The sequence below is a fragment of the Medicago truncatula genome, chromosome 5 (genome assembly GCF_003473485.1).
Source record: "Medicago truncatula cultivar Jemalong A17 chromosome 5, MtrunA17r5.0-ANR, whole genome shotgun sequence".
Lineage (NCBI taxonomy): Eukaryota > Viridiplantae > Streptophyta > Magnoliopsida > Fabales > Fabaceae > Medicago > Medicago truncatula.
In genome coordinates, this window is record NC_053046.1 from 1,052,698 (window position 1) to 1,077,024 (window position 24,327).

Consider the following 24,327-nt stretch of genomic DNA (forward strand, 5'->3'; position numbering starts at 1 on the left):
CTATGTCATTTGATCTTCTCCAATCACTTGGTCTTTAATGAGTGATTTTTTGTCGGTGTTAGTCCTTTTTTTTGGTAGAAATTACACCGATGTATATTTTGGGGTCGAAATTGTAACGCCAATTTTTTGTGGCCAATATATAACTAACATTATGTAATTTATATATATATATATATATATATGATAATATGACTTTTATGTGGTGAAACTAATGCAATACTTATTTATAGCTTATTAATGTTTATGCATTTGATTTATTCGTTATTACATTCCATTTAATTTTGTTCTAATATATAATTCTTTTCTTAAAGCTTTTTTCAAGTGAGACATGTCTGAGGTTGCACAAATTGAAGGGTGCGTTAGATACTCCGCGTTTAAAAAGACGGTTAAAGTTATGATAACGCCGACAGACTCTCTTGACGATTTGAAGGCACGATTTAACACTTATTTTGAGCATCTTGGTAAAAATTAATATACACGTCACTTGTTTGGTCAAATGCCATGCATAGACCTAGGAGAAGATAGAGATGAATACGCATGGAAAACGGCAAGCTATATGCCTTTGCTTATTCGCGACGACGGCGACATCGGATTTATGTTTGGAATATGGTGGAAAATAATATGTTATATATGTATGTTCGTACCATATGCAGTTGCGTTGAATGTAAGTAGGGATTTAATTTAATGATATGTAATGAGTTGTTAAATTATTGACACTTAATTATAGACACTTTGTAATGTTTTGATGAATTTCAAACGTTTGTTTAATTTTAACCAAATGTCGGTTTAATTTAATTATGGACAATTGTAAAAGATATTGTATTTATCGTGTTTATGTCCGAGTTTCAATCTTGTATGAATTATTTTGCCTTTGAAAATGCTCTGGTTTAATTACAGGTAAAAACTGACCCAAAAAATGGCTTGGAAATATTTAGGATTATGCAGAACTCACTGTCTGCATAATCAGTTTTCCTCGGCAGTTAACTGCCGAGGGGGTAAAAGAGTAAAATACTCGTGTGGCACAACTTTATGTAAAGTGTAAACATCAATTCTCTTTACAAGGAGATTCAAACTCAATACCTTAAGGTTATAATTCTGAGTTCTTGCACCGAGCTAGAAGAACCTCAAAGTGTATAATTGTCATTTTCGCCCCTTAGGAAGTAACAAAATAAAACAGCACGGGGATCCATAGCATGACTATACTTCTAGTGGAAAAAAAATAAACTAATTGTTTATTTTTCTAAATAGGTAGAAAGTTTTCCTTAAAAATCATTATTGGGATGTGCACTCTTCAATTCTTTGAGTGCTTAAGTTAAACCAAACTAATTCATCGTCGTTTTTTCTAAAGAATATATCTTCCTTCTTACCGACTCCAATAGGATGCTCAACACAATCCAACAATGAAGAATTTGGTCCAAGATTCCGTCACTTCAACTTCATCCAAAATTGATATGTGTAAAATAGTTGAGGTAATTTTGAAAGTACGAGAAAAGCAAGATCATCATGTACATGTTTATTACTAACCTTTCCATTTGTCGCAGTCACTGATTTCCCCATTGAGATTTGAGAGAAACCGCCGATGCCAAACAAACCTAATCAAGCTGCTGCTACAGGTGTGGTTAACTTGTAGAAATTGGATTGAATTTATTCAAAATTTAAGAGATTTTTTTGCTCCTATTATGGCAGTACGCGGAGTTTATGCCTGAATTTTTAGAAATTGATTTTTTCTTCATTTTTTGGATTTCTTATTATAATGTAATGAAAAGATTTCTTGCTTCCAATTAGCTTTTAACATCCTTAACAAAACGAAGGCTTAAATATGCATTTTGTCCTGTAATTTGGGTGTGTTTTGATTTTCGTGTTTGTAAATTTTTTGTTTTAAAAAGATCCCTGCCCAACTTTTTTACTGACATGGGATGGTTTTGGCCACATGGCAATTGTTGACTGTGCAACTTTTGCCACGTGGCAGTCCACGTCATTTTACTCATTTTTTAAATTAAAAAAATAAAAAAATCATGAAAAAATTCCAATTTTTTTTTTAAAGATAGAAAAAAAATTGGAAATTAGTTTTTCGAAAAAAAAATGTAATATATAATTTTCAAAAATTTAATTTTCACTTTTTTTTCAAAAATTTTAATTTTAACAGTTTTTCCGAATTTTTTTTATGATTTTTAAATTTATTTTCATATTTTTTTAATTTAAAAAAAGAATTTTCAGAATTTTGAATATTTTTTAATTATGTGACATGCCACGTCAACGACACGTGATAAAAGTTGCACAATCAGCAACTGACATGTGGTCAAAACCATACCAAATCATAACTGAAGTGGGATCAGAGACCTTTTTAAAACAAAAAAGTTTTTGGAGGGATATTTTTAATTTTTGTTTTTTACAAGGACGAAAATCAAAACGCGCTCATATCACATCCACGAATTGCATATTTAAACCTAAAATAAAATTAAAAAAAGCTTTTAACATAGGTCGAGTATAATTTTAACAGTTTTTGTTCATATTTTTTTTTTTTTAATTTCGTTTTCCACCTTCATCATACTTGTTAGAGGGCCCTTCATTTGATTGGATTTTCTCCTCCAATGCTATTGAAGTCCGTAAATTGATCCAAATTTGAAAAATGCTTCAATCACTGTACAATAATATTTTCCCGGAAACAGGACTAATTAATTGTTGTTAAGGTCATCTAACATGCTCAATGTGGTGCAAATTTCAGGTTTTGATGGGATGAAATCCATGCAACTCATGGCTACCTACTTGAGCAATGTGTATAACCATTTAAACATCCATTATTTTCATATAATCATTCAACATCTTATTTTTTCAATGTCTCCTCCAATCGCATCATCGACATATTATATTATATGATATTTATATAACCAATTTATGACAAACTTTTGGGACAATCTTATTTTTTTTTTCTTTTTAAGAGTAATAGTCATTTTAGTCCTTAAATGCATAACAAGTATCTACAACAGTCGTATCAAAATTTTAAAATAGTCTTTGCACTTCGTTTGTCAAAATAGTTACTAATGTTAAAATGTTTCATTAACATTGTCATATTAGTCTTTTAATATACAGTAAAACTTAGTCTTGAAAATATAAGTTTTACTTTTTTCTTAGCAATTATTACACCAATTTTCGATACAAACTTACTTTTTTTAGTACTTTAACTAATGCCCCAAGGGCAATGGTTATAAGTTTTACTTTTTTCTTAGCAATTATTACACCAATTTTCGATGCAAACTTACTTTTTTTAGTACTTTAACTAATGCCCCAAAGGCAATGGTTAACATTCTTCAAATAACTATTACCCCTTCTTTTTATTTGTAAAAAATAATAGAGAGAATAAATTTAAAAGAGATAGTAAAAACACAGTGAAATATAAAAGAGTTATTCAATTGTCCACAAACTATGCCAAAATGATTGTACAACTATCATTTCAATATCTATAAAAAGAGGAGAAAAGTTTTTTTTGACAACCTACAAGTTGTGTCATTTAATAATAATAATAATAATTTTCTCCTTCCCTTAATCAAATTCACATTTGTTTTAGGTGTATTTTCACACATATCTCAATAGTTATTCTACTTGTTCAAATATCACACTCTCAATTTCTTTTCTTCAAAAGTGTTAATGAGTGTATGCGAATGGGGTTCAATTCTTTTATTTTATTTATTTCCTTGAAAGAAAATTTATTTTTTTAACAAAAAGAAGTGTGAACACAAAAGTCTTCATATTTTAAACCACTTCCTTTTAAAGATAGCTAGGACATTGACCAATAGTAATACTTCTAAATGAAATGGGAAAAGAACGAACTTGGACGGTTTTAATCGACAGGTACATACCTGATACCTACCTATGCAATGGCACACGTCACCAAGAAGTAGCACAAACGTTGGGATTTGACTTTTCACACCTTACTTTATCAATAAGACAAAAAAGTATTTCCACTTCTAGAACATACCATATAGTATAAATATCCATACACCAAACCAACCCCCTTCATATTGAATCACATATTTTTCATCAAAAGAAAAAAAATGGAAGCTGCCAACATCACTAATTCAATTCCTCTTCTTACACCTTACAAGATGGGTAAATTCAATCTAGCTCATAGGTACATACTACATAGTATACCATTTCATTTTGTATTCTATTTCATTTCAATTTTTTTTTGCTCTTGCTAAATAATTTCACATAATTTCAGAGTTGTTTTGGCACCACTAACAAGAATGAGATCATACAACAATGTTCCTCAACCCATTGCTGTCAAGTATTATTCTCAGAGAACCTCTAAAGGTGGTATTCTCATAGCTGAAGCTACTGGTGTTTCAGACACTGCTCAAGGCTATCCAAACACGCCAGGAATATGGACTAAAGAGCAAGTTGAGGCGTGGAAACCTATCGTAGATGCGGTTCATGACAAAGGCGGTATATTTTTCTGTCAGATTTGGCATGTTGGAAGAGTTTCAAATTCAGGTATATCATGTTTATTTCATCATATCATTATTTATTATGAAAATAAAAGTTGGAGTGAGCTGAAGGTCTAACCATCAATGTCAACCCAAATTGGTTAAGATCATCAATTTTTAACATAGACCTAGCATAATTTTAGCATTACCTAGCTCAAATATAACATGATTTTTAAGCATCAATCAAATAACTTAGGTCTACCATCATTGACAGTAAACCGAAGATGATTTGGGTTTGAGGTTGTTATTATTGAGAATTACTATCAAGGTGTAACCACTTTCTAATGTTTTAAGGTCTACTCACATTTATGCAAATAGAATACTCACTCAATGTATGTTCATGTTTTTTCCTTGTGAATCGAATAGTTTATCAGCCAAATGGACAAGCACCGATATCTTCTACGGACAAGTCACTCACAAGCAATGATGTACAACAATTCACGAAACCGAGACGGCTAAGCACAGATGAAATTCCTCATATTGTCAATGATTTCAGACTTGCTGCAAGAAATGCTATTGAAGCTGGTAAGTTTACAGGTTTTTACAAATTTTGTCTAAAATTGAAAAATGCCATAGTACAATATTGATATTTTTTCAGAAACATGACTATTTGTTGCTTTAAAGCACAAGGACATTTTTCAAATCTCCTAACATAATCAATGTGGTGCAAATTGAAGGTTTTGATGGAGTTGAAATCCATGGAGCTCATGGCTACCTACTTGAACAATTCATGAAAGATAAAGTGAATGACAGAACAGATGAATACGGTGGATCCCTCGAGAATCGTTGTCGATTTCCTTTGGAAGTTGTTGAAGCAGTTGTGAATGAGATAGGAGCAGATAAAGTTGGAATTAGACTATCACCTTTTGCAGAATATGCAGAAAGCGGAGACTCCAATCCCAATGAATTGGGACTTCATATGGTTAATGCCCTCAATAAGTACAATATTCTTTACTGTCACATGGTGGAACCAAGAATAAAATCAGCTTCTGAAACGATTGAAAGCCCTTACAGTCTGGTGCCAATGAGAAAGGCTTTCAATGGCTCTTTCATGGCTGCAGGAGGCTATGACAGACAAGACGGGATCGATGCTATAGCTGAAAACAAGGCAGATCTTGTAGTTTATGGTCGTTTGTTCTTAGCAAATCCAGATTTGCCAAAGAGATTTGCACTTAATGCTCCTCTCAACAAGTATAATAGGGAGACATTCTACATTTCTGATCCGGTTGTTGGTTACACTGACTATCCCTTTCTTGAATGAAGAAAACAATGTTGTATTGCAGCATCCAAGGGTGGACCTCCATATTAATAAGTTGTTTTTCTTCTTATACATTGGTTTTGCAGTGAATTTGGTCACTTAATTAAGAATTTTGTTAATTATAGACATAGTTATATTTTTTATTCATTCTTCTCATACTAGCTTCTCTGCTAGGACACACAGTGTGTAGAACCATTATGTACCTGATTTTTGTAATACCATTTGAGCTTTGTGTTAATGAAAAGGATTGTTGTAGTAACCAAATTTTTTTAATTGCTATGCTATGGTAACTACCGTGATACTAAGAATTGACATTGTTATTGATTTTGAAAATATCTGTAGTGAATTTGATTCCTGATTTACTCGGTTGAACCACAAAATCTTCAAATCGAAGCCTAATTCAAGTACTTTCAAGTATTGTTTCAACTTGAGATATAATTCAGGTACTACTGATTGTTTCGGTTTGATAAGAATCTTATCAATGTCATGGTAACACCGCTAAACGGTGGTTGAAGCTTCGCACCTATGGCATGGTAACAAAAAATAAGAAAAAGAACAATCATGGAAGGTTTACGATCCCTTTCTTCGAAGGGGAAAATATGAAAGACCTGTGCTATTATAATTTGTTATGAAAAATTTTGGTTTTGACTGACTGTAGAAGAGTCGTGCCATGTAGAATTTTTACATTTCTTGTCCAAGTCTAACGATAAGAATTTTTCAATATGAAAACGATATATACCAGTAATGAAAGGAAAGGTCAGCAAAAAGCATAAATGCTGATACTACTTTCCAGTTTTTATAGTATATAAAAACATATCCTCCAACTTCGTATTCAAGTGTATAAGAAAAGTGTATATTTTCCTCATTATATATCAGTATCAGTTCATAATTGATTAACTAATCAAATGGAAATTATGGTTGGTGATCCCATTCCTCTTCTTACTCCTTACAAGATGGGCAAATTCAATCTATCTCATAGGTATATAATATGTTTTAATTCCATTTATTATGCTTGCTTCAAACATATATAAAGTTGTTTAAAATATTCACTACTCATCCTATTCATTTGATTTTAGAGTAGTTTTGGCACCGTTGACCAGACAAAGATCATACAACAACATTCCTCAACAGCATGCTGTCCTATATTACTCTCAAAGGGCCTCTGAAGGTGGTCTTCTCATATCTGAAGCTACCGGGGTCTCTGAAACTGCTCAAGGGTAACTTGCAATTAATACAAACCAATTTCATAACTATCTTTAACAAACTTCAACTAATTAATTCTAATGTTATATATGTGAAGGTCTTCAAACACACCTGGCATATGGACAAAAGAGCAAGTCGAAGCGTGGAAACCTATCGTGGATGCTGTTCATGCCAAAGGTGCTACATTCTTCGATCAAATTTGGCTTGTTGGTAGGGTTTCTAATTCTGGTATGCATTTAGTTTAATCAAATTAGCAATTAACTAACAAATTTTTTGATTTTTCAGTATTTTTTTAGGTAGGAATTGAATTTTTGTTACAGAATGATATTGATTTATGTTCACTAGTTTAATTACAAATTTACATGTATGTATTCTACACATTTATTATACACATGTAATATTGTATTCTCATTTTCCATATAATTCTAACCAGTTTATCAACCAAATGGACAAGCACCAATATCTTCTACAGACAAACTACTCACACCACGAATTGGAGGCAATGGTATTGAAATATCACAATTCACACCACCAAGGAGGCTAAGATCAGAAGAAATTCCTAATATTGTCAATGACTTTAGACTTGCTGCAAGAAATGCTATTGAAGCTGGTAACTTCACCTATCTTTACCAATCTCTCCAAAAATTCAAAATGCTTCAATATAAGAGAGGCCGGAATAACAACATAAACTAAATACGAAGAAAAAAATCACAAAATCCGATGTCTCTAAGTTTTCATCGTTATTTTAACATTTTATATCAGGAAGGCATTTTGTGTACTAATTATGGTGCGCATTGTAGTTTTGATGGGGTTGAAATTCGTGGGGCTACTGGATACCTACTTGAGCAATTCATGAAAGATAAAGTGAATGACAGAACAGATGAATATGGTGGAACTCTTGAAAACCGTTGTAAATTTGTTTTGGAAATTGTTGAAGCTGTTGTAAATGAGATTGGTGCCGAAAGAGTTGGAATAAAACTATCACCTTTTTCAGATTTCGAAGAATGTGGAGACTCAAATCCGAAGGCATTGGGGCTTTACATGGTTAATGCCCTCAATAAATATGGTATTCTGTATTGTCATATGGTAGAATGAATAAGTAATGAAACTATTGATGATAAAACAAAATGTCTTCACAACTTGGTGCCAGTGAGAAAGGCTTTCAATGGCACTTTCATGGTTACCGGAAGCTATGAAAGACTAGACGGGATCAATGCTATAGCTGAAAATAGGGTAGATCTTGTTGCTTACGACCGTTTATTCATAGCTAATCCAGATTTGCCAAAGAGATTTGCACTTAATGCTCCCCTAAACAAGTATAATATGGAGACATTCTGCACTTCTGATCCAGTTCTTGGTTATACCGACTACCCTTTTCTTGAATGAATAAACATATGTTGTACTTGTAGCATGTAAGGGTGGCCACATTTTTGCAATAAAGTTGGTAATTGAATGTTTGAATTGATGGTGGATTTTCAGAATCATAATGAATAATCGTGATTCAGATAAAAACTACACTTTTTAATATCAACTAAATCACGGTGTTGTCACAATTTGACCTAACTCACCGCACATTTCAACATGCATTTGGCCCTTATATAGCCTTTTACACACTTTCTTACACTACAAGTAAACTTCTAATTGCAATGAATCCTAATAAAATCCTCCCCTAAACTGAATACTGCTATAGCAGATCAGTTTACACAAGCAACAACAAATCAATCTAGGAGGATTCACGTAGTGGTAAAAAGAAACATAGAATATGTTCTTACTGTGAGGAAAAATGATTGTACATTCATTGAAATGTGAAATACAAAGAATGATACTTATTTATAGTAAAGTATCTAAGTAATTAGAGTTGTCTTGCATTGCAAGTAACCTCTACTAAACAAGCCCTAATTACACTAAAACATTATTGAAACTTAAGCACAAAATATAAACCTTCTAACACTTACATCACATGAGTCAAATTGGACTGCTAATTAAGGTCAAAGGCAAGAATGCAACGTAACAGCAAACGTTAGCAAGAGCCAAGAAGCATAAAGGCCCACAACCTCTTTCATAGCCATATTATTTCAACATCAAAATAAGTGCAGTACTATACTAGGGTTCACACTTCAACCTTACACACATAATACAATGTCCTATCAATTGATTTAAGTTCATGTATCAAAAAACTAACACTTTACATGTTTATTTTTATTTCTCTCTTGCTTTTTATCTTTAAATTTTTACACATATTTTAAAATATACTCGACACAATCCTGTATTTGATAACAATATTTTTATACTCAATCATTTTTCGTCAAGTTTTAGTATAATATATTTCATTTACTTTGGTTACTTCAAAGTTCAAACATATAAAATTGTTTAAAATATCCACTAACCCTGTGTGTCTATGTCTAATAATATATTAATTTTAATTTTAGAGTACTTTTGGCACCATTGACCAGACAAAAATAGTAATAGTACAACAACGTTCCTAAAAAACATGACATCCTCTATTACTCTCAAAGGTCCTTTAAAGTCGGTCTTCTCATAGCAGAAGCAGCCGGGGTCTCTGAAACTTGCTAACAACACTCTTCAATTTCTTTATTCCTCTTCATGCTTTGATCAAGACAAAGATTAGTCTTATAAGCCAATTCCATCGCTTTCATACCTTAAAACTCAAATCCATCGCTTTCATATAGCCGGCTAAATTGTTTTTAATTACGCAATCACGTTACCAAGATGAAGCACAAACGTGGAGATTTGACTTTTCACAACTTACTTATCAATAAGACAAAAAAGAATATCCACTTCCGGAACATATCATATAAAGTAAGTAGTGATGTTCAAAATGAAACAAACCCAATATAAAAATTGCAAATCAAACTAATCTAAATCGAAATTGCAAAAAACTGCATTTGATTTGGATGTATTTTGATCACTTTCTTACTTAACTACATGGTTTGGTTTGGTTTGGATTTTATTTCAAAAGTCAATCGGACCAAACCAAACCGCATGTTTTTTTATCTTATGTTTGGATGATTTTTATTCTCAAAGCCGAACCAAACCAAACCGCGAACCGCTGGTATAAATATAGATCCACCAAACGAACTCCCTTCAACTTGAACCGCATATTTTTCATCAAAAGAGGGAGAAAAAAAATTGAACTTCATATTTTGCCTTTTGAACTGTTAGTGATCATTGTAATTTATTTAAATGGGTATCAAAATGGAAGGTACTAACATCACTGATCCAATTCCTCTTCTTACACATTACAAGATGGGCAAATTCAATCTAGCTCATAGGTACATAGTATTTCTCTTGCTATTAGAATTCATTTCAATGTTTTTCTCTTGCTAAATAATTTCACATAATTTCAGAGTTGTTTTGGCACCGCTAACAAGAATGAGATCATACAACAATGTTCCTCAAACCATTGCTGTCGAGTATTATTCTCAGAGAACCTCTAAAGGAGGCCTTCTCATAGCTGAAGCTACTGGTGTCTCAGACACTGCTCAAGGCTATCCAAACACGCCAGGTATATGGACTAAAGAGCATGTTGAGGCGTGGAAACCTATTGTAAATGCGGTTCATGATAAAGGCGGTATATTTTTCTGTCAAATTTGGCATGCTGGAAGGGTTTCAAATTCAGGTATGTATCTATTTCGTCATATCATTATTTATTATGTAAATAAATGTGACCGGAAGGTCTAACCATCTGTGTCAACCTCAATTGGCTAAGATCATCAATTTTTAACATAGACCTAGCATAATTTTAGCATTACCTAGCTCAAATATAACATGCTCAAAGGCGGTATATTTTTCTGTCAAATTTGGCATGTTGGAAGAGTTTCAAATTCAGCTATTTATTTATTTGCTCTAATCATTAGTATTTTTTTTTTCCTTTGATAAAAATAAAATTTTGATTAGGTGACACACTTCCAATTCAAAACTGGTGTGAACGGAATGTTTAACTATATGTGCCTACACCAATTGGTTCAAATCATCAGCTTTTATTTAACATAGACCTATTATGAGTTTAACAGGCCGTGTGTTATTTTTTCTAGTCATTTTTTTTGTCAAAAATACAAAATTTGAAGCAATTTGTTGAAGAAAGTAGTAATGGAAAATAGAATACTCACTCACTGTATGTTCATGTTCCTTCCTTGTTAACCCAACAGTTTATCAGCCGAATGGACAAGCACCGATATCTTCTACAAACAAGTCACTCACAAGCGATGATGTACAACAATTCACGAAACCGAAACCGAGAACAATTGCACTTTTGGACCCCTATCTTTCCAAAAGTTGCGGTTATGGACCCTTAACTAATTTAAATACAAAACAGCCCCCTATGTTTTGATTCTTTGGCAGTTTTAGACCAGATATATGGCTGCTTCTTCGATGACCAAGATATAGCACCTGAACCAAACATGAAGACATAGCCTGAAGTAGATCTCCTCCATAGTCAGAATTTGACCATCCCTAATTAAGTACTCTCTTAGTTGCAACTAATTGTATTTCAGTTGGTCTATATATAGATATATAGCTATCAGAAACATTGAGAATGTGAGATCAGACATAGTATAAATTAAATACATTAGGCACCCCACCATCTGCTTATACTTTGTTGTGTCCACTGCTCTATCGTTTTCATCTCTAGCTAGCTAGCTTGCTTTCTGGGACAATATGACTGCATACCATGTTGCAATGTTCCATGCTAAACCTTGTTAAAATCTCTTTGGCATATTTCTTAGTCTCTCTCGTTTATGAATTTCTTAAACAATTCAAAATTAATGTCTCGTTTAAAAACTCTAAAATTTTATGGTGAATGTTCTTATGTAGTTCTAACTATTCTTACAAAATTAGGGAACGAAATTTGACCTACGCTTACTCCGAACAAAATTGCAATTTTGCATGTTTTGGTTGAAAACTAAAATTAAATTTAAACTTCTTCAAAATGTTATGAAACTTTGCAAATCCTTTTTATGTATTTTTATAGTTGTCGCTGCGAACAATCAACTCAAAATTTGATTTCTAGGTCGAGATGTTTTGTTTTGATTTTTGAGATTTTAGCGCTTTAAAAATTCATAAATAATCCGACCCTAATCGAAAAATTCTAATTTTTTGTGTAAAGCCATGTTTTAATGTCCAAATCATGTCGGATAAAAATCATGAAATTGAATCGCTTTTTTGGACTTCTTGGGCTTCGTGTATATTAAATATTAAATGGACAAGAACCAACATCTTCTGCAAGCAAGCTACTTACACCACAAATTGGAGGTGATGCTGTTGAAATATCACAATTCACAATTCAAATTGATCTATACAAATCTCTCCATAATTCAAATTGATTTAATATAAGAGACAATTGAGCAAAATAACGACAGAAGTTAGAGACGTAGAAATAAAATTGCTCATTAAATTTGGCTTGCAATAAAATAGTTACTGATTTCACCTTTTCTAACTCAAAATCTTCGTTACTATTTCAACTTTTTTATGATAGTACTCCATTTTAGATACTTGTTGTGCTGCAAATTGTAGGTTTTGATGGGGTTGAGATCCATGCTTGGGGCTCACGGCTACCTTCATGTAAGCATTCATAATTAATACGTCCCTAGTCTTATTTTTTTTTTATAGACATATTTTAACGTAAACTTTTCTGAATTACGCGTATATTATAGTATAGAGTCAAAAATAAGAAGAATTTCAAATTACAATATTAAAATATGTGTTTTTTATTTTAGAGATCATCTTCATTGAGTCAATTTCAACGATTGACGCGATGCAATATGATAAGATTTATTGATTCAATTTTGAAAAATTAGTTTGTGAATGATGCAATGCATTACAACCACAAAAATTCATGACAAAATGTGAATGACGATAAGATGGAGAAATCGTACCACAGCATAATCAACATCACCACACACATACACAATCATGCTATAAATATAGATGCACCCTATCAACCCCCTCTCAAAATTTATTCAGTTATCACATTAATTTGATTTAATTGGTATCAAAATGGAAGCTGATCCCATTCCTCTTCTTACACCTTACAAGATGGGCAATTTCAGTCTCTCTCATAGGTACCTATTATACTTTCAATTTCAATGTTATGTTTATTTCACTTTCTATTCAATTTCAATATCAATATCAATGCTTACCTTGTCTTGCTAATTAACCTCCCATTTTCAGAGTTGTTTTGGCACCACTCACTAGAATAAGATCATATGGCAACGTTCCTCAACCTCATGCTGTCCTCTATTACTCACAGAGAGCATCCAAAGGTGGTCTTCTCATAGCTGAAGCTACCGGTGTCTCTGACACTGCTCAAGGGTATCCAGACACACCAGGTATATGGACTAAAGAGCATGTCGAGGCGTGGAAACCTATTGTGGATGCTGTTCATGCCAAAGGTGCTACATTCTTCTGTCAGATTTGGCATGTTGGAAGAGTTTCTAATTCTAGTATGTATTTAATTTTATCTAATGAGCAATTAATTGACATATTTTTCTAATTTTTCAAGTATTACTTTTAGGTGGGAATGAAATTTTTGTTAGAGATGATACTTATTTTATAGGTCAAAATGCATCTAAAGGTTCTTTTAAGTTTTTTCGTTTTTCCCAAAGTCGTCCTTTAAGTTTCAAAAGTCCCAAAGTGATCCTTTAAGTTTCAAAAGTCTCAAATAAGTTTTTTTAGTTTTTGAATCGTTTCAAACAAGTCCTTTTAGAGGATGATGGTGATGATACAGATGATAGCAACAAAGAGCATCCACCATTTGCCATGCTTAAAAAGATGAGTAATTTTAAGTGGGTGTTAGGAGCCAGATTTGGTACCAAGGATGAGTTCAAGGAAGCAATTACCAACTATGCTATCTACAATAGGACTTGTTTGAAACAATTCAAAAACTAAAAGGACTTGTTTGAGACTTTTGAAACTTAAATGACCACTTTGAGAAAAATGAAAAACTTAGAGGACCTTTAAATACATTTGACCTATTTTATATTCGCCGGTTTAATTAATTACATGTATTGTATATATTTATTAAACACATTTATATACATACACTCTCAATATTATATGCCTATATTACATACAGTTTGTCAACCAAATGGGCAAGCACCAATATCTTCAACAAACAAACTACTCACACCACAAATTGGAGGTGATGGTTTTCAAATGCCACAATTCACACAACCGAGGAGGCTAAGAACAGAAGAAATTCCTAATATTGTCAATGACTTTAGACTTGCTGCAAGAAATGCTATTGAAGCTGGTAAATTCATTTTTCTTAAATTTCTCCATAGTTCAATTGATTCAATTTAAAAGTATGAACAGAAATAATGACGTAAATTAGAGAGATAAAAATTGTTACAAAGGTATGACATCTCTAACATTTTTTCTACTTTGAATTTTACTCTTTAGTTTAACTTACTATAATAGGAGGACATTTTACATACTTGTATGGTGCAAATTGTAGGTTTTGATGGGGTTGAAATCCATGGAGCTCATGGCTACCTAGTTGAACAATTCATGAAAGATAAAGCAAACGACAGAACAGATGAATATGGTGGAACCCTTGAAAATCGTTGTAGATTTGTTTTGGAAATTGTTGAAGCTGTTGCAAATGAGATAGGTGCAGAAAGAGTTGGAATAAAATTATCACCTTTTGAAAAATTTGGAGATTGTGGAGACTCAAATCCCCAAGAATTGGGACTTTATATGGTGAATGCCCTCAATAAATATGGTATTCTTTATTGTCATATGGTGGAACCAAGAATGGAAATTCTTGATGAGAAAACTGAATGTCATTATAGCTTGGTGTCAATAAGAAAGGTTTTCAATGGAACTTTTATGGTTACTGGAGGCTATGAAAGACAAGATGGAATCAATGCTATAGCTGAAAATAGGGCAGATCTTATTGCTTATGGTCGTTTGTTCATATCTAATCCAGATTTACCAAAGAGATTTGCACTTAATGCTCCTCTTAACAAGTATAATAGGGAGACATTCTACACTTCTGATCCAGTTATAGGTTATACTGACTACCCTTCTCTTGAATAATTAAACATATGATGTAGCATCCAAGGGTGCCTACATTTTTTGCAATAATTGTGTCACTGATAGTTTTAGGTCCCGTGAAGGGAACTTGTAAGAAATATATATATATATATATACCAAAATATTTAGCCATTGAAATGAGAATTTTGATGCTCATGTTTTTATATGTATTCTTCTCATACTTTTCTGCTGGGACAATGCAAAGTCAATGCTATGTAGCTAATATTTTTTAATCCCATATACGAGCTTTGTGCTAATAAGAGAGTTAAATTTAGTATTGGAAACTTTTCCTTAGATATTGCAATTGAGAAAAAGTCTAATATAGTCACGATCCAAATCAAAAAGATTTAGACACATTCACATAAAATAAAAAATAAAAAAATAAATCAGTCATATCAATTAATTTTATTTTTATTTAAATTTTTCTATGTCTTGTGAGTGTGCCCAAATCATTTTGATTTAGGGTTGTGCCCATCTTAGACTTTCTCTGCAATTGAATGTTTGAATTAGTGGTGAAACATCGGAATCATGGTAAATCCTTGTTATTTTAGTAAAAAATATATATACACTAAATTTGTAAGTTGTAACCGCCACCGTACGTACTAACATTTTCCAACTAATCATAAGCATCATTTTAGTACCCAATACTATTTTTTCACTATCTTTTAAAAAGAAGTTTAGAAAAGAAAGTGCGAAATGTTTTTTAATGGTAAATGTTAGCGATTAATTTGTAAATTAATATTTCTTCATTCGTTTAAATTTGAATTCAAGACTTTCAACTATTTATCTCTTAGTTCAAACCAGTTGAGTTACCTAACTCTCTATATAACTTAAATGTGTAATTGATATTCATTGCCCCACGTTTAGTGAGACATTTGCATGTCTAGCTTTAACAAATCACAGTGAAATGAGTTTTGAGACACAAGAATCATGGTTTAGAAGTGGAACCGAACATGCCATAAATCAATAACATAAACTAAAAGGGAAAAGAATGAATCCCAGTCAACCTGAAAAAAAATTGTTTTAGTACATTGGGGATACAAATCTTTCCAAATATGAATGGAAGAGATCAAACCTAAACGGGTTATTAGAGAGGTATATATAGAAATATAATTTTTTATTTTTTTTAAGACTCACCGGTAGGTTGCCATTTGTAAATCTAAGCCGTTGAATTTTAAACTATTAAATTAATAGTAAATGAGCAAATTGAATCACTTTTTTTTTTTGAGAAAAACTGAATCACTTGTACACTCTAAATTATAAAAGCCACCCTATATATAACTTATTAAAACAAAATAAAAAGGCTGGTACATTTGTCAAGAAAGAAGAGTGGTAAATATATACAATATTTTTAATGGAGAGGTAAATAAGAAAGAGTATGTTAACTTATGTTCTAAGACACATGTTAAAATATTTAAGTTACATAAAAATTAAAAATATATAAAAAACAATTTTTGAACTTTATTAAAAAGGATGCCATACAATATTAGCAAGTATTTTTAGAGCATTGTTTAAGTCTTTAAAAGTAGTAACTTTTAGGTTTAATTGCACTTTTGGACCCCTATCTTTTCAAAAGTTGCGGTTATGGACCTCTAACTAATTTAAATACAAAACAGCCCCCTATGTTTTGATTCTTTGGCAGTTTTGGACCCCCAGTCCATTGTTGACTCGGTCAACGCTGACGTGGCACCCTAAGTGAGGTGTCACGTGTCAATTTTTTTTTTTTTTGTCTTGGGGGTCCAAAACTGCTAAAGAATCAAAACATAGGAGACTGTTTTGTATTTAAATTAGTTAGGGGTCTATAACCGCAACTTTTAGAAAGATAGGGGTCCAAAAGTGCAATTAAGCCTAACTTTTACATAGAAAATTGTGTAACTATGACTTTCATATGGTTTGACTTGTATTTTTAAGGCAAAATTTCCATTTATGTGTGTGACTTGTACTCCTTCCGTTTCCCAATATTTGTCGTTTTTGGAGAATAAATTTGCTTCACTTTACTTGTCTGTCTCTCTCAAGTTTCAATGCAACATTAAATATTGGTTTGTTAATAATATTTTGGGTTAAATATGTTTTTGGTCCTTATAAATATGTCAACTTTTTGTTTTAGTCCCTCTAAAATTTTCCTTCAACTTTTAGTCCCTATAAAGTTTTCAATCTTCACTTTTGGTCCATCTTTTAAAGTAAACTCATATGTAGAATTCATATTATTTAATAAAATTTTCCAGAAAAATTCAAAATATTATAAGAATCACTCCAAAAAAAATTCAGAATTTTTTAACAAAACATGAATTTAATATGAATTTTTATATTGTTTATGGTTAAAAATTCATATTTAATTTGTGTTTTGTTAAAAAAAAACTAATTTTTTTTAGGAATTATTTTTAGAATATTTGACACATTTCTGCACAATTTCATTAAAAAATACAAAAATTAAATTATAAATAGGGACCAAAAGTAGTGATTGAAAATTTTATAGGGACTAAAAGTTGAAGGAAAATTTTAGAGGGACTAAAACGAAAAGTTGACATTTATAGGAACCAAAAACATATTTAACCCTAATATTTTTACCTATTTATTGTAGAGAGAAATAATATAATGAAATAATAAATGATCAATAGTATTATAGAAAAACACAAAGAATTTCATTAAAAATAACAAAATTTATTCAATTTCTTAGTATGTGTAATTTTCTCAAAAGTGATAAGTATTGTGAAACAGATTGAGTATTTTCAAGGCAAAATTTCTTTTTATGAGTTTCTTAAACAATGCTCTTAAGACACTTGTTAGCAAGATACTCCCTCCGTTTCACAATACTTGTCACTTTTGGAGAATAATTTTATTTCAATTACTATCACTTTCAAGTTTCAATGCAACATTAATTATTAGTTTGTCAATAATACTCTTATTTATTTATTGTAGAGAGAAATAACATGATGAAATAATAAAAGAGAATGTTAACAAGTGTCTTGAGGGAATTGGTTAAGTATCCAAAACAAATAAGTTTTTATGAAAAAATTATGTAATCATTATTTGATTAAAAGTAACATATTATATTTCCATGACGATATTTCTATTTATAAATAATGCATTTATTTCCCTTAGTCAATTTACATATATGTCCTCAGCCTCGGTGGCTTGAATTGATTCGTACTGTAGCATCCAATTCCATCCGGCACGCATTATTAAAATAATTGACTAAAGGAAATGTCTCAGCAGTGGGTGCAAGTTGATGGTGTACGCTTTAGTCTCTCTAGTGGCGGTGGGATAAATTCACAAGTTATTCTTTTAATCTTTATGATCACACGACTAAATTGTCGACAGCGATCTACATTTTGTAATAATTAAAAAGAAAATTGTCAATCCTTCTAATTTAACTAAGGGAAATAAATGTCTCTTATCAAGAAAAGTGTTACCCTTCAAATTAAAAAAAGTATCTTTCATGTGTGACTAGAATTATCACCGATCCATAATATTTTGTGTGGTGATTTCATTAGTCACCTACTTCTACGATCAGCAACAATGGAGTAGTATTTTGTGATCAAAAGTAGTCAAATTGGACTGCGGTGAGGGACCAACTCCAATGTCAGAGAGAACATGCAACGCAATCGCACACGTCACAATCAACAATTATAAACACAAAAGCCGCCACCACTTTCCACTTATAGTCACTATATATAAATTACTTACTTCAATTTAAACTTCACATTCCATTCTGTATCACTTTAATCAAGTAATCAAGTAAAAACTAATAATGGCTGGTATTGTTGAATCTGATCCAATTCCACTTCTCACTCCTTACAAAATGGGAAAATTCAATCTATCTCATAGGTATTTTAATTATCTTTTCATTCATTTATTCCATTGCATTTCAAAGTGCATCTCAAATATATCATATCACTCACTATGTGTTACTGTAATTTACTCATTTCATTTCAGAGTTGTTTTGGCACCACTCACAAGAAACAGATCCTATGGCAATGTTCCACAACCTCATGCTATCCTCTATTACTCTCAGAGAGCAGCCGGTTCTAACGGAGGTCTTCTCATAACCGAAGCTACCGGTATATCTGACACCGCTCAAGGGTATCCAGACACGCCAGGTATTTGGACTAAAGAGCACGTCGAGGCGTGGAAACCTATTGTGGATGCTGTCCATGCCAAAGGTGCTACCTTCTTCTGTCAGATTTGGCACGTTGGAAGAGTTTCTGATACTGGTATGTTTTATTTCTTCAAATTATCCAAGTTTCTTTGCATGAAGATACATGCCTGAAATAATTTTGAAAAGACATAAAACATAAATGAGGGATTTTTATTGATTTCAACTTCTTTGATGTTGCTTGACCTGCATCTATCTGTTCTTTTCCCCAACTATAGTTTTTCAGCCGAATGGACAGGCACCAATATCTCCTACAGACAAGCCACTCACACCACAACTTCGAAGTAATGGTATTGATGTCGCAGAATTCACACCGCCCAGACGGCTAAGGATAGATGAAATTCCAAACCTTGTCAATGACTTCAGACTTGCTGCAAGAAATGCTATTGAAGCTGGTAACAATACTAATCTTTACAAATATCTCCAAAATTAAAAAATTCTTCAATGTACCATAATACAATTTTGCTTTAGAGGGCACTAGGACATTTTACAATTCTGTAACATACTCATTGGGGGTGCAAATTGCAGGGTTTGATGGGGTTGAAATCCATGGGGCTAATGGCTACATACTTGAGCAATTCATGAAAGATCAAGTGAACGACAGAACAGATGAATATGGTGGATCCCTTGAGAACCGTTGTCGGATTGTTTTGGAAGTTGTTGAAGCTGTTGCAAATGAGATAGGTGCAGATAGAACTGGAATTAGATTATCACCTTTTTCAGAATATGCAGAATGTGTAGACTCTAATCCCAGAGAATTGGGACTTTATATGGCTAATGCCCTCAATAAATATGGTATTCTTTACTGTCATGTGGTGGAACCAAGAATGAAAACTGTTAATGAAAGAATTGAATGCTCTCACAGCCTTGTGCCGATGAGAAAGGCCTTCAAAGGCACTTTCCTGGCTGCAGGAGGTTACGACCGAAATGATGGGATCAATGCCATAGCTGAAAATAGGACAGACCTTGTTGTATATGGTCGTTTGTTCTTAGCTAATCCAGATTTGCCGAAGAGATTTGCACTTAATGCTCCTCTAAACAAGTATAACAGGGCGACATTCTACACTTCAGATCCAGTTATAGGTTATACTGACTACCCTTTTCTTGAATGAAGAAACCAGTGTTGTAGCATCAAAGTGTGGAATCTCTTCACTAAATAAGTTCAATACCCCTTTGCTAATTGCTTTCTGCTATTGATTCCTCTCATGCTTAGTCTGATAATGCTTTGGAGTTTGGAGCCAGCTCACACATTTTGTAAATGGTCAGGAAAACATAGTATGTAAGAGTAAAACTACTTTTGTATGTGATAAAGTCACTGTATGCCAAAAAGAAGTTTACCTGATTTTACAAAATTACAATACGCGTTTTGTGCTAACAAGAGGATTATTTCCATTGTCTCGTCTTTGTTTCTTCAATCAATCCATGTGTCTTTTAGATGTTGATGGTATAAATAACTAAAATGATGGAAACATGATCAAAATTATTTTCTGTTTATTGGGTTAAAATACCAATGGTAAGCCGAAAATATGCAACCGATATATTCCAAATGCAAAGCTTTGCACAGCAGAATTTTGATCCAAGTCTAAAATTGTAGCTTTCATGCATATAGGAAGACATAAAATTCATACAAATACTTCAACTGCCTGGTCCTCGTTTCTATATCCCTACTTGCAAAGTTTTCAACTGTTGTATCCCTAATGCAGGAACTTGAAACACTCTAGGCAAGACTTCCACATTGTAGCAAACCAAAGTTTGAACCTTAGCTGTGATGTCTGCCACACTTCGAACCACTTTTGGCCTTGGGCCCTCTTTTGTACCAAAAAGAAAAAAGTATTGACACACAAATCCTTCCAAATGAATGGAAGAGAACGACTCCCTCTCAAAGCAAGCCGCCACTTTCCATTTAAGTGTCAATATAAAATTAGTAAAATTATTACAAATCTTCAACTTTATATAGTTACTTTTCCATCAGAAACAAATCATTCTTATGGAAGTGATTCAACATTTCCTTTGTCACAAGGTAGGTGTAATGTATCTTGTAGTCGTTCGTGTCATTGCCAACTAGTAGTATGATGTTATATGTACAATATGTTTCACCCTTTGAGTAGAATCATTATAATTTAAAGGGAAAAAAATGGTTGAAAACCCCTATTAAATCTGATAGCGTAACGACCGGATCCAACCACCACGATTTGTACAGTTCAATTATATATATTAACGTATTTCAATAGATATGATAAAAATGAAAAGGGAATAAGTTGAGAGAAGAAAAAATGTAAGAAGGAAACATAAAATGATGTGAGAGATTAAGAAATGAGGGTATGTATTTATAGTATTTATAGAATTTTTACTAAGGTGCTGTTTGACCCGACTTTTTTTCAACTTTTCTGCATTTTTAAGGAGAAGTTATGTCAAACACAATATCAATTAAATTTATGTTATTATTTCTCCTATTCAAATATTTAACAAGTCATGATACAAATTTGTATTCATGTTACATAAAATAAAAGTCATTGAATAAATATAATATTTGTAAAAAAAAAATCTTTTATATTTTAAATATTTTTACCCTTCAGAACATATTTTAAACATTTTTTTATTTATAATGTTAATTCATAATAAATTCAAAGTTTTATCCTCGTGGGCTTAGCTCAGTTGATAGGGATAATGCATAAATATATGCAAAGTTCGGGGTTCGAACCCGAACACCATAAAATAAAAATAATAAATTCAAAGTTTGTACAATATTTTGTCAAACAATTTTTAACTTAAAAATAACTCTAAAACTAAAAAAAAAAAAAAATACATAGAAAAAACCAAACAACTTTAGCTTAGAAAACTACATCTCAAGTCCCGCTTGTAGGGATGGCAATGGGTACCCAATGGGGGGTACTACAGTGTCCGTCCTCATACTCGCATTTATAAAAAATACCCGTGCCCGTACCCTCGTGGGCAACAACTTTAGTCCCCTTCCCCATATCCTATGGGTACCTAATTGCCCATACCCGCACCCATTACACGCACTTTAACTATGAAAAAACAAAAAAAAACATCACAAATGAAATAAAACTACGATCCCAATTTTTTAAAATTAACTCATAAAATAATATGAATCGTGGTATTTAGTCAAATAGAAAACATTCAAAATATCCCTAAAAAATTATACACCAACAGGCATGATAGAGTTGTTATTGTATTAAGCAGTTGTTTGGTTTAAGTTTAGGTTTAAGCTTAAATAGCTAAATTAATTAATTAATTAATTATACATAAAAAATAATAAATAAATAATTTATGATATTATATAAACATGTATATGCGAGGTTGTGGGTCTGGGCAATATAGTACTCTTATTCGTGTCCATACCCATTTAATTTTGTAGGTATTACCCGTACCCGTGCTCAGACTCATAAAAGTGGGGTTTTATCCTACCCATTGTGGGTATTTTTTGCGGGTACCTATTGAATCTGGGTCCAATTGCCATCCCTACCCGCTTGTGACATATAATAAGGGAAAAAAAAAATCAGCTTTTTAGTATGTCGCAAGGCAGAGGGGTTGCATGTCGCAAGTTGAAAAAAAGTATGGTAGAGTTGGAAGAAAAAAAATAAACTAGGGTAGTGTTATTTTTTAGGAAACAACTAGGGTAGTTTTAGAATTTTGTTTTTAAAGCAGGGTAGAAATTTTTTTCCTTCAGATTTTGGTTGTGCAATTTGTACTGTACTGTGCATGGCAACCAACTATGTTTTCAATGATAAGAAGATCTATGGTGCTGCTGCTGTTATTCCCAAATACAGCAAGTTTGCTCCTCTTAGTCGTCGTTTTGTTTCAACCCTGATGCCGCGGCTGTCCCCTCTTTTCCTCGTGACTATTGCGGTAATTACTACAATGCTATCAATACTTTCAATATACTGCTTGATCGAGGCTACTCTTCCATATAGTAATTACAATTATGTTCTTTCTACCCTTGCTAGAATGGGTTCTTCCCGAGTTGTTGTCATCCCAATTCAATAATCGTCTTGTTGTCCCAAACATTCATCATACTTTGACTATTCTCATCCAATCCATCCCACTCTAGAGCAGGTAACATGTCTTCAGCTATCGACTCATTATCCTACTACTCAAACTTTGAACGATCTTTTAGATTTTTTTTTGTCGTAGACACCAGATTCACCAAGCAATACATTTTCTTAATGATATCATACTTACAAACAGTAATCTTGTATTGAACTGCCGTAGTTATAGTATTCTAATGAGGTACCCATCTTTCTTGTTTTATGTTTGTTTGATTATATAAAGAATTGTAGTTTGCAATGGAATTTGATACGTTTCTCCTCTATTTTGGTGAGAGATAATTAGTCTTTTAAACCGATCATTCAAGACTGAAATGAGATGTTCAGGATTTTCTCAATTTCTTTAGGATAACAGTTTCAATTTCATCCATAGAAACACAAATTAACATTTCTATAGGCTCCTAACTTGCGGTCTGCCCTATTTCCACCCCTAGTTTTAATGCATATATACAATTTAGCAAATCAGTATACTACTTTTATAATGGACAAATATATTTTATCAATTCAACATGCCAAGTCCGTGTTGACCTCAATTCTCTATTTCCTACTTTAATACTTAAAGTTTAGATGTTCAATAAACAGCTTACAGGGCTGTGGGAACTAACCCTTATCATACAAAATCTGTCTCCAAGTCTGGAGTAGTTTCTTAGTTAATGTTTCATTCATGTTTTTATTAATTTTGAAACTTTATTGTTTCTTATTTTATGCTTTGCACATAAATATTATAGGTGGATATGAAATTTCCTTGGAAGAGAATAAGACAATATAGTTAGTTCTAAAATTGTTTTGGTTCATCGCATTGAAGGTATGAAGTTTTTTTTTTTTTTTTTTTTTTTTTTTTGAATCTGAATCATGTTCTGAAATGTTCCCTTATTACTAATAACTAATAGAGGATAAATTATAGATCCAGAGTTGGATTGACTAACCCTGTCTTGGTTATAAAAAACCAACAGTATCTACTGCACTTTCCTTCAATAACAGGTTAGAAGTTTTTCAGATTGAAATTTTTGCCATTAGAGCTGCAGTAGCATTGTTATTAAAATCTTGATCAGAATTCTGAAATACTACGATTTGTTGTCTTGCCGATCTTAATCCTAAGTAGAA

General features: G+C 32.3%; 2 protein-coding genes and 1 pseudogene across 6 annotated transcripts; all 3 read left to right on the top strand.

Moving 5' to 3' along the window:
* The first annotated feature begins 4,014 nt into the window (after positions 1 to 4,014).
* LOC11441455 (putative 12-oxophytodienoate reductase 11) lies at positions 4,015 to 6,001 on the top strand. The gene is made up of 4 exons (XM_003610711.4): positions 4,015 to 4,129; positions 4,220 to 4,491; positions 4,851 to 5,009; positions 5,162 to 6,001. Exons 1-4 carry the CDS (start codon positions 4,053 to 4,055, stop codon positions 5,743 to 5,745), a joined length of 1,092 nt encoding a protein of 363 aa, XP_003610759.1. The 5' UTR covers positions 4,015 to 4,052; the 3' UTR covers positions 5,746 to 6,001.
* Positions 6,002 to 6,559: 558 nt separating this feature from the next.
* Positions 6,560 to 8,632, top strand: LOC11437610 (12-oxophytodienoate reductase 2-like; annotated as a pseudogene).
* Positions 8,633 to 10,050: 1,418 nt separating this feature from the next.
* LOC11444738 (12-oxophytodienoate reductase 2) lies at positions 10,051 to 20,592 on the top strand. Of its 5 annotated transcripts, none has more exons than XM_024783280.2 (4): positions 10,051 to 10,238; positions 13,135 to 13,406; positions 14,039 to 14,215; positions 14,420 to 15,166. In XM_024783280.2, the coding sequence occupies exons 1-4, from the start codon at positions 10,150 to 10,152 to the stop codon at positions 15,001 to 15,003; spliced, it is 1,122 nt and encodes a 373-aa protein (XP_024639048.1). In that variant the 5' UTR covers positions 10,051 to 10,149; the 3' UTR covers positions 15,004 to 15,166. The 5 variants fall into 5 exon arrangements, with proteins under 5 accessions (XP_024639048.1, XP_039690721.1, XP_003610763.3 ...); XM_039834787.1 differs by lacking the exons at positions 13,135 to 13,406; positions 14,039 to 14,215; positions 14,420 to 15,166 and adding exons at positions 18,937 to 19,214; positions 19,375 to 19,551; positions 19,685 to 20,592 and having other exon boundaries at positions 10,074 to 10,238; XM_003610715.4 differs by lacking the exon at positions 10,051 to 10,238 and adding an exon at positions 12,716 to 13,025 and having other exon boundaries at positions 13,135 to 13,355.
* The last annotated feature ends 3,735 nt before the right edge of the window (positions 20,593 to 24,327 follow it).

Excerpts from the sequence above, each read along its gene's own strand:
- LOC11444738 (XM_039834787.1), top strand. The coding sequence starts at position 10,150 with ATGGGTATCAAAATGGAAGGTACTAACATCACTGATCCAATTCCTCTT. Across the intron at positions 10,239-18,936 it reads AAATTCAATCTAGCTCATAG|AGTTGTTTTGGCACCACTCA; the intron begins GTACATAGTATT and ends ATTTCATTTCAG. Across the intron at positions 19,552-19,684 it reads AAGAAATGCTATTGAAGCTG|GGTTTGATGGGGTTGAAATC; the intron begins GTAACAATACTA and ends TGCAAATTGCAG.
- LOC11441455 (XM_003610711.4), top strand. The coding sequence starts at position 4,053 with ATGGAAGCTGCCAACATCACTAATTCAATTCCTCTTCTTACACCTTAC. Across the intron at positions 4,130-4,219 it reads AAATTCAATCTAGCTCATAG|AGTTGTTTTGGCACCACTAA; the intron begins GTACATACTACA and ends ACATAATTTCAG. Across the intron at positions 4,492-4,850 it reads TGGAAGAGTTTCAAATTCAG|TTTATCAGCCAAATGGACAA; the intron begins GTATATCATGTT and ends TGAATCGAATAG.